This window comes from Eptesicus fuscus, chromosome 7, assembly GCF_027574615.1.
Source record: "Eptesicus fuscus isolate TK198812 chromosome 7, DD_ASM_mEF_20220401, whole genome shotgun sequence".
Lineage (NCBI taxonomy): Eukaryota > Metazoa > Chordata > Mammalia > Chiroptera > Vespertilionidae > Eptesicus > Eptesicus fuscus.
Genome location: NC_072479.1, coordinates 26,118,084 through 26,134,644, shown reverse-complemented (window position 1 = coordinate 26,134,644; position 16,561 = coordinate 26,118,084). Strand labels below are relative to the sequence as shown.

Genomic DNA, 16,561 nt, shown 5'->3' with positions numbered 1-16,561 from the left:
AAGGAGGCTGCTTTCCAGGATTCCTTTGGAGGAAAAAAAAAAAGTCACTAATTGTTGATTATAAAATGCTAAGAAGGTCCTGGTCCCAAGTTCTTGCAGCCTGCATCAGGTGAAGCCCCCACCCCAATCCTCACTGTTCTTTTGAGAAATAGTCCAAGCTGTTTTAGTTCGGCAGTTGATTGGCTACAACGACACAAGCCATTTGGACTCTGTTGGAGCTCATACTAAGATAAACGAGATTCCCATTAAAAAAATTTGAGGTTGAAATCGGATTGCAGGTATTCCTGTGGTTTGGGTTTGCACTCCGTAAAGAACATCAGAACCAATTCTGACCACATGACGGTTCAAAACGAGGGCTAATCCAAATGGTAATTATTTTGCCCCGGGTGTTTTAATTATAGCATTTTTTAAAGTTCTTACTGGGAAATCAGTTTTCGTTCGGCTTTGGGATGTCTCTGGATATTTCTAATCTTCTACAGTGCTTCCCCTAGGAACTTATTAAAGAGAACAGGTTTCATCAGAACGGTGTTAAATCGCCATTGAAATGATTCGTTACTTATAACTTGATATTATTTAATTATCGTAAATATCGTCGGTTACTACGTGTAGTTAAGTACACACATCCCACAAACGGATCTCTGTTTTTTCAAGAACCCGGGGAGAAGCACGTGGGAGAGCAGGGGGAGGTGTCTCGGCTCCAGCACTACAACTCCCAGAAGGCACCGCGGCCAGGTACGCTTCCGGCGTACGTCCCCGCCCCACGCTCGGTATAGGCGGTCAAGGCCGCTGCCGCTGCGCCTGGGCGTGAAGCGTGTGTGTCGTGGGCACGATCGCTGCCTCCTCTCCCTGCAGGGACCCGTCGCTGTTCCGAGGCGCGCTTTCCACTCGCGTTGCGTGTCGTGCCCACCATGAGGCGCCTGGGCTCCGTGCAGCGGAAAATGCCGTGCGTGTTTGTGACGGAGGTGAAAGAGGAGCCCTCCACCAAAAGGGAGCATCAGGTAGCTGGGGCGGCCGCGCGCTTCTCCCCGCGGCGCGGGCTTGCGTTTCTGCCCCGGGAGCGGGAGGGCGCTCGGGCGCGTCGGAGCCGCCCTGTGGGCTGGCGTCTTCCTGCAGGTTTCGCTGGGGCGGTGTGGGGTCCGGGTCGTAGGACCGGAGCTCCAGGTCTTTGGACCTTCTCTGTGGCAAGGGAGGAAGTCTGCAAGGGAATTTTTCTGGTCAGGCGATTCACACTTGCCCTCGCGTGGAAATGGAAAAACCCACATCTTGGATCAGACTCCTTTCTTCGCAGGTTCCTCCTTTTGGGAAAAACTCCCTAAGTGTTTACATAATCACCGCAGTGCAAGTCCTACCTCTTTCCAAGAGGATGGCGACAGAGTGGCGCTGGTAGAAGACTTGCTTCGTTTCACCCGGTCTAACCAGCCTAGATCGGTCACTCAAGAGCAGACTCTCATACCAGCCATTACCTACTTAATTCTGGTTTTGGGGTTCCCATCTCAAGGTTTCCTATTCCCTCAGCACCGAGTTTTACACCTAGAGTTCTCAGTAAATACTGATGTCTAAGGTTAGGAACCTGCATGAGGATCATTCCTTCGTGTATAGCAAAGCCTTGGTAGCGGAATCCCCAGGTATCAGTTGGGTGCTGCCTCCTCCTGGACCGCCAGCCCCCTGTTCTCACCGGCCCTCCTGTGTTCCAGACTAAAGGACCCTTAAGGCCGACACGGCCACGTTATTTCTGGTCCCCTGGTGGGCACTGGATAAATATCTGTTGAATTAAAGGATGAACCCTGGAGTCATTTCGTGCCCGTTTTCCATTCACCTTGATGCTTTTTACTTACACCCTCTCTTTCTGGTCTGCTTTCTGCTGCCATCACTGTTGTTACAGTCTTAATATGTTTACACCCTGATTGCTCCCTAATTGTTCTTGCCCCCAGAATGATCATTACACTTTTTTTCTACACTTGTGGGGAAAAAAAGTGTAATGATCATGACACCACACCTATAATCACTCACCTTTACTACTAAAGGCCTGTAGCAGTAGTTGTCAAGCTTTTATTTTTTAACTCCTAACAAAACCTGATCTATGTGAAACATTGTCATCCTGAATAATGGTTCACTCTAGCTGTGATTCTCAACCTTGTAGGTTGGACAGGGAGAGTGTAGTTTGTGAACGTTTCCTCCCACCAGGAAAAATAAGCCCCTTCTCTTCCCCTCTGCAATTAAGAGTAGTTTATAGCATTGCTTATCGTATTAATTACAGCATTGCATACAAATCCTTAACTATAATTCAAGGCTTCCTGTTCATCAGCCCAATCTGCTCTCTAATCTCATTTAAAGTGAAGTCTCTGTTCTAGCAAAGTCTATGTTTTATCCTGCGAGCATACCAGGCACAATTCTGTCTCTTATTTTTGCTGTGTGCTCTTCCTAGATTACCTCCAGAATTTTCAATTTTTTGAATCAGATCTTCTCTGTGACATTATCCCTACCCCAAAATTGTAGAGGGTCACTCTCCTGTCTTAGTTCTTACACACACAGGCCTTATTTTTCTAGTTAAAGTCTTTAATGGCAGTAAAGAAGGGGTGCTTTGTGTACCACTTTTTATCTTGTGTTGTCCTTTGGAGATGTCTATAGTGGTAGACACTGTATTACGGAAGGGATGTTTGTAATCTAGAGCTCCACCGGCACAGTGATCTCTCCTCCAGGATCTTTGATAAATGTAAACATAAATACCCACTGAGGGGCCAGGCCGCGCTTCTACCACCACAGGTTAGATTGATATCCTCTGATACTTACGTCATAAATTCGTAATAAACTCCCCATTTACTTTTATCTTAAAAGATCTGAACCAGGCCCTGGCCAGGTAGCTTCTTAGTTGGTTAGAGTGTCTTACACCAGGGATGCAGGTTTGATCCCCCGTCAGAACACATATGCACATACAAGAACCAACCAATGAAAGCCTAGATGGGTGGAACAGCAAATCGGTGTGTGTCACACACGAATGTAATGTTTATATTGTGCAGTGTTTTTTCACATTATGTAAGATGAATGTTACATCAAATAATTTAGACTGAAACAGTGGCATAAGCCTTTCTCAGAAATGAAAAATGACACATGAAGAGTTGGTAGGAACCCTAGGAACAGTTTTTCCTCCATTCTTGATGCTCTTGGCTTGTCTTCTGATAGTAGAAAAGTCATAAATGTGCAGTTTACTCCTAATAACGCTGAAAGGTCCCCTACTTGTTTTTCTCTTTAGCACTTAATCAGGCCTAACATTGTTTTGCATTTTATTACTATTGTCTCCTCCCTTCCTTAAAATGAAAGTTCCACCAAAGACAGGTACTTTTTTGTTCACCTCTATTTCCCAGGGCCAAAAACAATGCTTAACCCTCAGGAGGTATTTAGCACACAATTGTCAAACAAGTGATTGAGCATACTGAACACCTTTGCTAGGGATGCAGCACTGCATGGGACATAGTTCCTGGTGTCAAGCTCATTATGGTGGATAAAGAAACGTGCACAATTCAATAATCTGTGTGGGTAGCCAGGTATTGCCCAGGCTGGTGTGACTCCTTGGTTAGAGTGTTGACACCAGACACCAAAGGGTCTTTGGTTCGATTCACAGTCAAGGGCACTTACCTGGCTCACAGGTTCCATCTCAGCCGGGGTCAGATGGGTGTGGGAGACAACCAATTGATGCTTCTCTCTTTCTCCTATTCCCTTGCTCCCTCCCTTTAACTCGCTCTAAAAAGCACTGGAAAAAATATCCTTTGGTTTTATTAACCAAGAAAAGAAAAACAGGTATTGCTGTGATGTCATGTAGGAGGGAATGATTCCTGAGAACCTCATGGACAAAATATTTTTAAATTGTCTTAAGGATAAACAGACTGTTCCTTAGAACTAGTGAAATTATAAGAACATTCCAGGTGAGAGTATGTATGAGGGTGTAGATGCTATCTGTTAAACCAGTTTTTTCTCTCTCTTTTTTAAGACATTTAAAGTTTTGGCCACTGAAACTGTAAGTCACAAGGCATTAGATGCAGATATATACAGTGCAATTCCAACAGAAAAAGTGGATGGAACATGTTGTTATGTTACTACCTACAAAGGTAAAATAAAACTTCTACAAATATTATTTATTACTTAATACTCATTAAGGGCCATCCAATTTGGTAATTGCTTTATACATGTTATCTCTAATTTTATACAATAAGCTCTCCATTTCACAGGTATGGAAACAGAGGCTCAGAGAACTTAAGTAATTTATCCAATCTATATATATCTATTCTGTATATATAAACGCCCGGTGACCCTTACTGTGGAATGACCAGAATGACTGGCTGCTATGATGCACACTGACCATCAGGGGGCAGACGCTCAGCGCAGGAGCCTCCCCCTGTTGGTCAGTGCGCTCCCACAGCGGGAGCCCGTTCAGCCGGGCTCACGGCTGGCGAGCACAGCAGTGGTGGCGGGAACCTCTCGCACCTCCACGGCAGCACTAAGGAGCGGGGAGACAAGCGGTAAGGAGTGAGTAAGCAGGTGGTTAGGAGCGAGGAGTCCCAGATTGCGAGAGGGATGTCCAACTACTGTTTTAGAACTGATCGGCCCAAAGGGCCTAAACCGGCAGTCAGACATCCCCTTAGGGGTCCCAGATTGCAAGAGGGCACAGGCTAGCTGAGGGAATCCCCCTGCCCCGCACAAATTTCGTGCACTGAGCTTCTAGTACCATTCAATTAATGAATGGAAGAACTGGTAATAGAACCTAGGTTTGTCTGACCTTAAAGCTGATCCCAGTGCTGATTCATTGTTTTCATTATTATTGACATCTCTGATTTATTTTATTTTAATGTACTTGGAAAAAAAGTAGAAATTCAAATAGAAAGAGAAATAATTTTTTTAGTTTCTTTTGGTTGGTGAAATTACCTCAATTCAAGCAGAGAGATAGGACAATTAAATGAAAATTGAATATATTTCTGGTATCAGGAAATCCCTTCTGAAATGTATTTTTTTCCATTTTTAATTGTGGTAAAATACACATAACATAAAATTTTACCACTTTAACCATTTTCAAGTGTACACTTCAGTGGTGTGTACAGTTTGCCTGGTTGTGCTACTATTTTCACCAGAACTCTTCATCTTCCAGTACTGAAACTTTGTACCCATTAAACATCTCACCATTTCCTCTCCCTCCAGTCCTTGCCAACCAACATTCTATTTTCTATGATTTTGACTACTGTGGGTACCTCCAGTACAAATACTGGAATCGTACAGTTTTTGTCTTTTTTGTGACTGGCTTATTTCACTTAGCAAAATATCCTTAAACTTTACCTATGTTTTATAGTATGTGTCAGAATTTCCTTTTTTAAGACTGAATAGTATCCCACTCTATGTATATACCACATCCATCCACTCATCCATCAATGTACACTTGGGCAGCTTCCACCTTTTGGCTATTATGAACAATGCTGCTATGACGTGGTGTAAAAAATATCTTTTAGCCGAAACCGGTTTGGCTCTGTGGATAGAGCGTCAGTCTGCGGACTGAAAGGTCCCAGGTTCGATTCTGGTTAAGGGCATGTACATTGGTTGCGGGCACATCCCCGGTAGGGGGCGTGCAGGAGGCAGCTGGTTGATGTTTCTCTCTCATCGATGTTTCTAGCTCTCTATCCCTCTCCCTTCCTCTCTGTAAAAAATCAATAAAATATATTTTAAAAAAAATTTTTTTTTAAAATCTCTTTCAGACCCTGCTTCCAGTTCTTTTGTGTATATATCCAGAAGTGGAATTGTTGAATCATATAATTCTATTTTTAATTTTTTTGAGGAACTTTCATAGTTTTCCATAGAAATTGCACCAATTATATTCCTACCAACTGCACACTTCCAGTTTTTCCACATCCTCACCAATACTTGTTATTTTCTTGTGTGTTTTTTTTTTTATAGTAATGATCTTAAAGAATGATTTTTGTGTGTGTGTGTTTACTAGTAAAAAGAACAAAGGTCCATTCAAACAGAAATGACAACATAATTTTTTTAATCAGGTTTTTCTCTATTAATATGAAGAAACTTCATTGTGCATCATTATGTGGGATTATGTATAATGATAGCAGTTGAATAAGGTTTGCTAAAGAAAACTTAGTAATGACAGTGCTTACAGCTCACAATTTATTACAGGTGGAGGATACATAATATAGCAAGGGTATTAAAAGTAAGGATGTGCATCACAACCCAAACGGTCTCGCAGCAAAGGGTCAGGAGAGGCCAGGTGAAAACTCCTGTTGCCTCCCTCTAACCCACCCCAGGCTCTAGCAAGACACACTCTCTCAAATCAGGAACCCCTGATGTGTACAGGGAACAACTTTAAAACAGGGGATCCAAAATAGAGTCTCCGCTGGGGATTTCTGTATTTTGCTGGTCACAAAAGCATCTTCCTGCTAACTAAGCAGCCTCAGCAGCAGAGCCCTCCAGGAGTCTCCCTGAGACCAGGTGCAACTCATTAGTCTCACTGTCATATTTCTATTTAGTATAGAGGTAGATTCAGTTTCTCACAAATGCTAGTTATAATAAAATATGGCCTTATAAAGGGCCACATACTTCCTTTTTATCTCATCCCCATCAGTATATTTTTTTAAAATATACTTTTATTGATTTCAGAGAGGAAGGGAGAGGGAGAGATGGAAACATCAATGATGAGAGAGAATCACTGATCAGCTGCCTCTTGCACGCCACATCCTGGGGTCTAGCCCACTACCAGGGCATGTGCCCTGACCGGGAATCCACCGTGACCTCCTGGTTCATAGGGTGACGTCCAACCACAGAGCCACGCCTGCTGGGCTTTCCCATCCTTCTTTAACCAAAACTTAAGTCTTCTTACAATATCAGGTGTCGCTAGGTAGGATGTGTCTGTTTAGTCTGCTTATTTCAGTTTGTCTTCTAGGGTTGCTTCTCTTGCAGAAGGTGACCCTACTATTTATTGAACATTTTATTCTGAAATTTATTTTAAGGTAAGTTTGCCTCCTAATATTTTTCTTTTATTATTTATTTAGGTCAGCCATATCTGTGGGCTCGATTAGATAGAAAACCTAACAAACTAGCTGAAAAAAGATTTAAAAATTTTCTACATTCAAAACAAAACTCAAAAGGTTAGTAGGTCTTTTTTTTCTTCAACTTTTCATGATTTAATTTGCTGAAATTTGTGAGTTATTTTTTGCTGTGTTGTTTCTATACATTGTAGCCTTATATACAATTTAAGTACTTTGGGGAAAAAAAATTAGAATTAAAAGAATTAGACTGTTATCCTGTATCTGAAAATGGTGATGTATCCAAAATTGAATAGCTAAAGTGTTAGTACCCTAACCCTGAGAAGTATAGTCACATTGTGGTAATAATGAATGGAGAATAATTATGTGATACCTGATATTATGGGGTTTATTAGCTATTCCCACTTCAAATTTTTAAGCATTTTATATTTTTTAAAGTACTGCCACATATAAGATTATCTGATTCTTTTAGAATTTTTTTGGAATGTTGAGGAAGACTTCAAACCTGTTCCAGAGTGCTGGATACCAGCGAAGGAAATTGAACAATTAAATGGAAATCCTATGCCTGATGAAAATGGACACATTCCTGGTATCATGAAATCTCTTCTAAAATGCAGTTTTATGTTTACTAATATAAAGAACAAAAGATCTATTTGATCAGAAATTATGGAATTTAACTTTAATCTGGTTTTTCATAGTATTTATCTGTTGAGCACAAAATTTGAGTCTAATTTATGTTAAGTAACAGTTATACCAAAGATGTTTCATATAGACAATGTCCTCTCCAGTTTAGAATCCTAAGATGGACAGTTTACTACCTGTAGTCTGTAAAAATAAAGTGTTGAGTGGAAATAGCCTTGAAGTTGTCAGGATAGACGATATAATTGATCTTTTCTGAAATGAGATATTAAGAAGCCTTTACTTTTTTAATTGGGGATAATAATGTGTATATTTTTTGCAAAGGTCCTAGAAGACTGTTTTAATTAATTAAGGGAGGTGAAAATAAATATCTCACAAATAGTTTTACTAGAGAAGGGGGGAACATTTTTGCAGAAGTGTGCCGAGTAGAAAGATACCCCAGATTAAGGTTCAGGTTAACAGGCATATCTCGAGTACCTGTAAGGTGCAAAGTACTCTTAGGTTCTGGTAATACAAAATGAAGATCAGAACCCTGATCCTCAAAGATCTTGTAGACATGATGGGGAAATCTATCAATAACAGTATGATTTAAGAATCAAAAGGAAAAGGTACACAGATTACAGTTAAGAGAAAAGAGGAAGAATTCATATTGGTGGCTAGAGAAGGTTTACTAGTAAGGGGAGTGACATCTGTACTGAAGCTTAAGAACCAGGAAATTAGCTGAAAGGAAGGGGGAGGGTCTACTTAGGCACACTCCCGTGGAGTCTTTTGGAAATTTTATTTAACACTTTATTTTGGCTGGAATGTTTGAGTGTGTGACATTTGAGGAGATTTTAAAATTTGAGGCTGGAGATGTGGAATGGGCTCAGATCTTAAAAGGTTTATATTCCATCTAAAGGAATTTGATGTTTGTCATGAAGATGATAAATTTACATTTTTTTTAAATGGAACTGAGATAAAAATGGAGGGGAGGTGGGTTTACCTGGAGACTAGTATACTAAGAAAAAGGTCATTATAGTAACCTTGGGTAACGACAGCCACAGACATGATGGCCACAATGTTCTATGTCATAGCAAGCACAATGAGGAAGTCTATTCTAGCAGCTGAAGTTAGGACGGGAATAGTAGTGACATTCAATAAGTATGAATCAGACACTTTTCAGTAAATATGGAGACAGTACAATAAATTGTAGAACAGTTATGTCTTGTCCCTGAAATGAGAGAAGGTAAAGATAAAACTTATTTTTAAAAAAGGATTTTAATTCTGTGTCTTAAAATGGTGCTCAATTCTTACTGAAAAGTTAAATTTTCTAGTAAAAATGCTGAGTGCTCAATAGTGAATAATCAAGTTAATTTCTCAACAGAATCAAAATGAAACCTTATAATTTAAAAATTATGATGATTTAAAAAGTAGTAAAACTGTTATTTCTACTGAATTTAAAAGTGACTCTGTAATACAATATCCAGAAAATACAGAAAATTTACAACAAAAATAAAAATTACCTTGTCTCAATGCAGAGAAAGACAATGCCAAAAACCCCCACTTTTTTCTTTAAATGATAGGGTGGGTACCAGTGGAGAAAAACAACAAGCAGTATTGCTGGCATTCCTCTGTAGTTAATTATGAATTTGAAATAGCCCTGGTACTGAAGCATCATCCTGATGATTATGGTCTTTTGGAAATTACTGCAGTGCCACTCTCAGACCTCTTAGAACAGACGCTGGAGCTTATAGGAACAAATATTAATGGAAACCCATATGGTGAGTAAAGCCTTTTTCTGTTCAGTTGTATTTATAGTAATTCATTTATAAGGGCAACTTAAGTTCAACTTACACACACACACACACACAGAAGTGACTAATAAACTTGAGTTAAGTAGCCTAGGGTAATAGCTATTTCTTTTAATTTTATGTCCATGGAGAAATTTACCTAATAGTTTTATTAGTACAAAATGTTGATGTTTAGCCTCTTTTTCTTTCCTATAATCCTATATAATAAAAGGCTAATATGCAAATAGACCGAACAGCGGAAAGACCGGTCGCTATGGTGCACACTAACCACCAGGGGGCAGATGCGCTCCCACGGGGGAGTGCAGCTCAGCCAGAAGCTGGGCTCACGGCTGGTGAGCGCAGTGGTGGTGGCGGGAGCCTCTCCCGCCTCCACAGTAGTTGGGCATCCCCCAAGGGCTCCAGGACTGCGAGAGGGCTCAGGCTGGGCTGAGGAACATCTCCCCCCCAGTGCATGAATTTCGTGCACCAGGCCTCTAGTAACATTATAAAACTACGTATAAAAGGTAATTACTCAAGTGTAACTTTTCATTGTTTAAAATTTAGGTGAACTGAGCTGAATGAAAAATCATGGTATGCTTTTCATGACTAGGTAATTAGTGTAGCATTAATAGCTGGATATAAAGTGAATAAAGAATTGGCAGTGAATGATGAATTGAGTACAAGTCCCAGGGGCACTATGGAGTACATTGTTGACGGGGGGATGGATGAAGACAGACCCAAGAACAGTGCAGCTTGAATGGCAAAATCCTATATAAAGATCAGAAAGAAGCTCAGAAAGTAATTAAACATTGTCAGAAATGTGGCATGGCTCTTTGGCAAACATTGGATAATAGTTGAATGTGGCTAATGATGTAGAGCGTAGAGCAGGGGTTGGAGGACGTTTCTTATAAAAGGCCAGATAGGAAAGATTTAGGTTTTGTGGGCCATACCTCTGAAACAGGCCATCGATAGTACTTAAATGAATAGGTATGGTTGTGTTCCATTAACATTATTTATGAAAGCAGGCATCTGGCTAGATTTTGCCCACAGGTCATAGTCTGATATAGAGTGCACAAAGGTAGAAGTTAAACTTGATGGGATGTGGTGCCACTTTTGAGTGAGAGTGCTTGTAGCATATCTCTCTGCAAGGAAACCAACTAAACTTTCTGGTAAATATATTCTTAAATATTTTAAAAGGCTTTTTTATTTGGAAAGGTAAATGTTCTCATTCTTCTTGAAACCTTTGTATAGCTAATGGCAAGATTTTATCATTTAGGATTAGGAAGCAAGAAGCATCCATTACATCTTCTTATACCACATGGAGCATTTCCAATAAGAAATCTACCTACCTTGAAGCACAGTGATCTGTTGTCCTGGTTTGAAGGTTGCAGAGAGGGTAAAATTGAAGGAATAGTATGGCATTGCAATGATGGCTGTTTAATCAAGGTAATGGCAGAAAACAGCTTGTGGAGTTAATGTCCTCTTATATTCCTCAGAGTACAAGTGGCACTAAAATGCTTTCTACTAATTGCAGTAATTCTGATTGTGCACTCAAATTTAATTTGTTTATCTCACACGCCACCATTCTTATTTGATAGTGTTTTCCATTGTACTTGTTCTGTGGGGCATCGGTTAGTCTAGATGTGCTTCAGAACTAAAGTGATAGAAATGTCTGGAAAACCCTGCATACACCAAATTCCCTTATTGGAAATTCATGTTGCATATTAGTGCTCTGAGACATTTTGTAATGACCGCTTTTAATCCTGTTTAATCCAGCATTTCCCAAACTTACTTGGTTATAGAGTTTGTTGGTTAGAGAGTGCCAAGGGTCAGTTAACATACAGAATGAATTATTTTATACTTTGTGCCCTTTCTGTCAATCTCCTGGACTTGACTATTTTGTTTCTCACAGGTTCTTAAAATTCATGTTCAAAACTGGACCTAGTTATATCAACCCCCTGACTCCCAACAGTTCACTGAAGCCAAAAACTTAATATACATTTTTAACCCCACTCTCCTTACTTCATACATACAATTATCAGTTCCTGAAGATTCTGGTCTATTGAATCTGTATCTTTCTTTCCAACCAATTAGTTGTTAATTTGAATTTAAGCCCAGATTCACAACTTGAGTTGTTATATCACCCTCTTAAATATTAACTTTCAGTGTTATTCCTGTCCTGTTCATTCTTTATAAATGAATGAGAATGTTACCTCCTTCATAAAACTGTTTAATGACATTAAGATTTTTTCATGATCTGGCCCCTACTCAACTTTCTGGAACTGCATCCACCCACATATCCCAAACATATCCACATTGTATATATTCTCACCATACTTAAATAATTACAGAGAAAATATATACCATTCTGTCACATGATATTCCCTTTGGTTAGACTGTCTCCCAACCCACAGTTGGTTAGCTTCTGAACTTATTAACAGATTCTATTATTAAATTTTTTGGAGCCCCTAATTCATGTTCCTGGCATGTTTCCTGGTACTAGAAATACGAAGTTCAGGTGAACAATGTCTGCCTTCATGAAGTTCACAGTTTAATGGGGAAGATAAATAATAAACAGATATGTAGTATGTCAGGGGGAGAAGCAGCTATGAAAAAAAAATAAAGGGTAAGATAAAGGGGAGCCTTAAATAGTGCCTGGAAGATGGTAGGCACACAAAATAAATATTTTTAAGTCAATGAAGAAAATGCAGGTTAGAGCTAATACCTTCCTTTCTCTTTCCAGGTCCATCGCCATCATCTTGGTTTATGCTGGCCAATTCCAGATACTTACATGAATTCAAAACCGGTTATTATTAACATGAACTTGAACAAACGTGACTATGCTTTTGATACTAAGTGTCTATTTAATCATTTTTCAAAAATAGATCATCAGAAATTTAGTAGGCTCAAAGATATAACACTCGATGAATAGACTGGAAATGTGATTAAAAACCAGCTTTATTGTGGTTATATTTGAATCTTGAATATTCTGCCATGTGTAAAAGGTGAAAATATCTCAAGGTTCTATTTATTGTTCAGTGTCTAATGGAGAAATAAGTCTTCCAGCATTTGAAGAAATGAATTTTCCGGTTGGAAATATCTAGTCAAAGTCTTATTTAGAATCAGCAAATTTTAACCTCTGGATTTAAAAATGTAAGTAATAGTAAGCTCCCCAGCTTGTACAAAGGGTTGGATTCTGTCCACTATAACTGAATAGTAATTTAAAGACGACAATGAAACCAACAATTTTGGATCATTTACTTTCAAAATTAAATACTTAAAGCTGAGTTTAATTTAATCTTGCTTGACATTTAACAAGACATATGGCTCAGCCTTACTGTATATATATACATATGTGTATGTACAAGTTATAAATACATACAAAATTTAAGAACCATTACACAATATAAATAGGTAAGAATATAAAATCCCAATTTTAAATGTTAAAATTGTTACTCTCATAAAAACTTAAAACATTATGAATGTACAGAAGTTCACTATAGCTCATTGCCTACTTGATAGTCATAATTTAACTTTAAAAAGTCTTCAAATATATACTTTTCTAATGTGTTAAAAATTTCATACAACTTTATTTACTAAAATTTCAAATTCAGGTAAAGGTACAGGGTATTGGAAAGGATATCATGTAGGTCAGAGACTTGTAAATAGTTAAATAAAAACTGTAATTATAGCTGGCCCTTAATAAGTGGGGAAATTGACAGGACTTCCCTCTTCGTCTTCAAACTGTTCAGAAACAGCAACAGGACTAGTTAATTCAACTCCAAATTGTTCAGAAAGTTTTTTTAACTTCTCTTCTAAAAGAATATTTTTTTTCACTTCTTCTTTGTAGTTATACTTAAGATCTTCGATTTCTTCAAAAAATGACGGATCAAAATTTTCCAGTTCTTTCTTCAGCTTTTTTATTTCCTCCTAAGAGAAACATATTGTCTTTAAAAGACATCAATCTATATATATATATAAAAGCCTAAGGGACCATTACGACCAGACGGTAGCTATGACGCGCACTGACCACCAGGGGGCAGACGCTCAATGTAGGAGCTGCCCCCTGGTGGTCATTGGGCTCTCACAGCCAAACTCCCATGGCTGGCCAACCTCCCATGGTCCCTCCCCGCAGCTGACCACCTCCCAGCCCGATCAGCCCCAATCGCCGGCCAGGCTGAGGGACCCCACCCATGCACGAATTTGTACACCAGGCCTCCAATAAGTATATAATACACTCCTTAGGTTTAAACTAAAGGATTTAATTATAAATATGAGCGCCAAAGTAACCTGAATAGCAAATATAAAGACTGAAGTATTAAGATTTTGTTAATAAGGTTTTATTGTGCAGTATAAGTAACTAATTTGATTTGCCAAATCAAATTATCTGTTCTGTAAGTTATATCCTAGTCTTTGAGTAAAATTTATTAGCTCTTAAATTAGAGGGGGCTTTAATCTTTTTCCAAAAGCATACTGTCAGATACTCAGTGAGGCAAGCAAAAAGACATGGCTATTCACATGGCATTAAGGTTGTTTTGGTTAAGATTCTTTAGCTGAGGCTTCATTTATATTTTCTTTACAAATATGTTATTTGTAATGAATAATGGTCAATTTCTTATAAATATATTTATGATCAGGGAAATTCTAGGGCTTCTTGCCTGACTAAGCTATGCATCTGGTGAAGAGGAAATTTGAGCTTTAGAATAGCCAATAATCACTAGTTAACTTTCATAACACGTTCTTTTGTTCTATTTACAGATTCCTGAAAGACATAAAGCATAGCAAATATCTTTTTAAGGGAGGGGAACTATTCCTGGAAAGACTTTCAAAAGGAAATAAAAGACACTGTTCGCAATGTGACCAAAAACTTAAGAAAATATTAAAATGAGCTCTATATTTGTGACAATTAAAAAATAAATTTACTCTTTAATTCTATTAGTTTTATCTCAGATTTTTTGGTAGCTCTTATATATTTCTTAACAGAGGAATATAATGGACTTTGCAATGTCAAGGTCAAATATAAAATGTAGTCCCAGGAATTTTTATTATATATACTTAAAATTTAAACATGGTGACCATAAAACTTTTCATAAGCTATTTTCATAAGGCATTTAGCCTATATAATAAAAGCCTAAAAAGCTAAGTGTCTGGTCATCCATTTGTCCGTTCAACCAATCAAAGCTTAATATGCTAATGATATGTTATTGCCGCTCAATTGCTCGCTATGATGTGCACTGACCAGCAGAAGGCAGACAGTTAACCAGTCGCTATGACATGCACTTACCACCAGGGGGCAGATGCTCCAACTGGTAGGTTAGCTTGCTAAACGAGGCGGGCCGGACAAGCCCTGGAGCCCTCCCACAGTCCCTCCCCAGCTGGCCAACTTCCCACGTCCCTCCCCAGCCCCGATTGTGCACCAGTGAGGTCCGTTGGCCTGGCCTGCTCCCTCTCACAATCCAGGACCCCTTGGGGGATGTCAGAGAGTCGGTTTTGGCCGAATCCTGCAGGCCATGCTGAGGGACCACACTGGTGCACGAATTCGTGCACCGGGCCTCTAGTAATACTATCTTATATAATAATATTATATAATAGAAGGGTAATATGCAAATAGACAATGGCAGAACAACCGAACAATCAAAGTGTAAGATGCTAATGAAATGTTAAGGCTACTCAACTGCTCACTATGATGTGTACTGACCACCAGGGGGCAGTCAGTCAACTGGTCAACCAGTTGCTATCATGTGCACTGACCACCAGGGAGCAGATGCTCCAACTCGTAGGCTAGCTTGCTGCTGGGGTCTGGCCGATCAGGACTGAGTGAAATGGGCTGGACATGCCCTGGAGGCCTCCCATGGTCCCTCCCAGGCCCGATTGTGCACCCGTGGGGTCCCCCAGCCTGGCCTGCGCCCTCTAGCAATCCGGGACCCCTCAGGGGATGTCAGCCAGTTGGGAGGGTGCCAGACGCAGGGCTCATGGCTAGCTAGTGCTGCTGTGGCAGTGCAAGCCTCTCCCGATTGGGATTGATTGGGCGCAAGCCCGGGGCAGGCACAGTGGGGCCGGGATGAGCGGCAGGTAGAAGCTGCAGGCGGCGTTGGACTGCAGGTTTCAGCCCAATCCCTGCAGGCCACCCAGAAGGACCCTGCCCCTGCACGAATTCGTGCACCGGGCCTCTAGTAATACTACAATTAGATATATTATTTACCTTCAAATGCTGTTTTTCTAGATCTGACGTTTTCAGCTGTGTCTCTAGATCCTTTATCTTTTCCTTTAGTTGATCATGATCTGCCAAAAAAAATAATATATATATGTGTATATATATATATATATATATGTGTGTGTGTGTGTGTGTGTGTGTGTAAAAGGCTAATATGCAAACTGTCCCCTCGGGAGTTCAATTGCTATGACATGCGCTGACCACCAGGGGCGGCGCAGAACAAAGGAAGGCCCTGGCCAGCAGCCAGAAGGCCCCAATCGGCCCTGGCCGCCAGCCAGGCCTAGGGACCCTACCCATGCACGAATTTCGTGCACTGGGCCTATTTTATATATATATTAGACGCAGCTTTTTTCTACTCTTAAGTTTAAGATAAAGGGATTTGTTTTAGAGAATAAGGAGAAAACTTATGAAACTAGAGCCTGGAAATGTGGCATTTTATGGATGAAACACTTTAGGCTGTGAATACTCTGCTATCTCTATTGGGTAATATTATTTCATGGCAAAGAGAAAAAACATTTTCCAGATATTTGATGTAAAGAGTGAGGTTAACTTTACATGGAAGAAACATTTTCCAAAGAAAAATTCTAAAGCCAGGAAAATTTGTTAAGTACTAAAAGTACAACAGGAGAATAGACAGTTAGGTAAGGGGCTACAACCATAAGCTGCTCAAATTGCCCCTGTTACCTAGCAACATTGGCTAGTCCGGTGGTCGGCAAACTCATTAGTCAACAGAGCCAAATATCAACAGTACAATGATTGAAATTTCTTTTGAGAGCCGAAAACCGACTTCTGCGCATGGGCCATGAAGTTTCAATCGCACTGTACGTGCGCGTCCGCACGTGGTATTTTGTGGAAGAGCCACACTCAAAGGGCCAAAGAGCCGCATGTGGCTCACGAGACGCGGTTTG

The 16,561-nt window shown here is 39.9% G+C and overlaps 3 protein-coding genes across 5 annotated transcripts in view; 1 reads left to right on the top strand and 2 right to left on the bottom strand.

The window, feature by feature from the left end:
- Positions 1 to 638, bottom strand: part of C7H12orf50 (chromosome 7 C12orf50 homolog) — a 46,249-nt gene extending 45,611 nt beyond the window's left edge. Inside the window, exon 1 of the mRNA XM_054718812.1 lies at positions 421 to 638. The gene's annotated coding sequence lies outside the window, so the exon portion shown is untranslated. The remainder of the gene's footprint in view (positions 1 to 420) is intronic.
- Positions 50 to 12,409, top strand: RLIG1 (RNA 5'-phosphate and 3'-OH ligase 1). 3 transcript variants are annotated; one of them, XM_008143787.3, is made up of 8 exons: positions 50 to 109; positions 853 to 998; positions 3,986 to 4,103; positions 7,038 to 7,133; positions 7,504 to 7,620; positions 9,233 to 9,430; positions 10,716 to 10,885; positions 12,183 to 12,409. In XM_008143787.3, the coding sequence occupies exons 2-8, from the start codon at positions 909 to 911 to the stop codon at positions 12,369 to 12,371; spliced, it is 978 nt and encodes a 325-aa protein (XP_008142009.2). In that variant the 5' UTR covers positions 50 to 109; positions 853 to 908; the 3' UTR covers positions 12,372 to 12,409. The 3 variants fall into 3 exon arrangements, with proteins under 3 accessions (XP_008142009.2, XP_054574791.1, XP_054574790.1); XM_054718816.1 differs by lacking the exon at positions 50 to 109 and adding an exon at positions 656 to 732; XM_054718815.1 differs by lacking the exon at positions 50 to 109 and having other exon boundaries at positions 761 to 998; positions 9,362 to 9,430.
- Positions 12,410 to 13,055: 646 nt separating this feature from the next.
- The window catches only part of CEP290 (centrosomal protein 290), a 119,513-nt gene continuing 116,007 nt past the window's right edge, over positions 13,056 to 16,561 (bottom strand). The window contains exons 52-53 of the mRNA XM_054718811.1: positions 15,642 to 15,721; positions 13,056 to 13,369 (exon numbers count right to left, since the gene is read on the bottom strand). Coding sequence (XP_054574786.1) covers positions 13,139 to 13,369; positions 15,642 to 15,721 — 311 coding nt within the window. The 3' untranslated portion in view covers positions 13,056 to 13,138. The remainder of the gene's footprint in view (positions 13,370 to 15,641; positions 15,722 to 16,561) is intronic.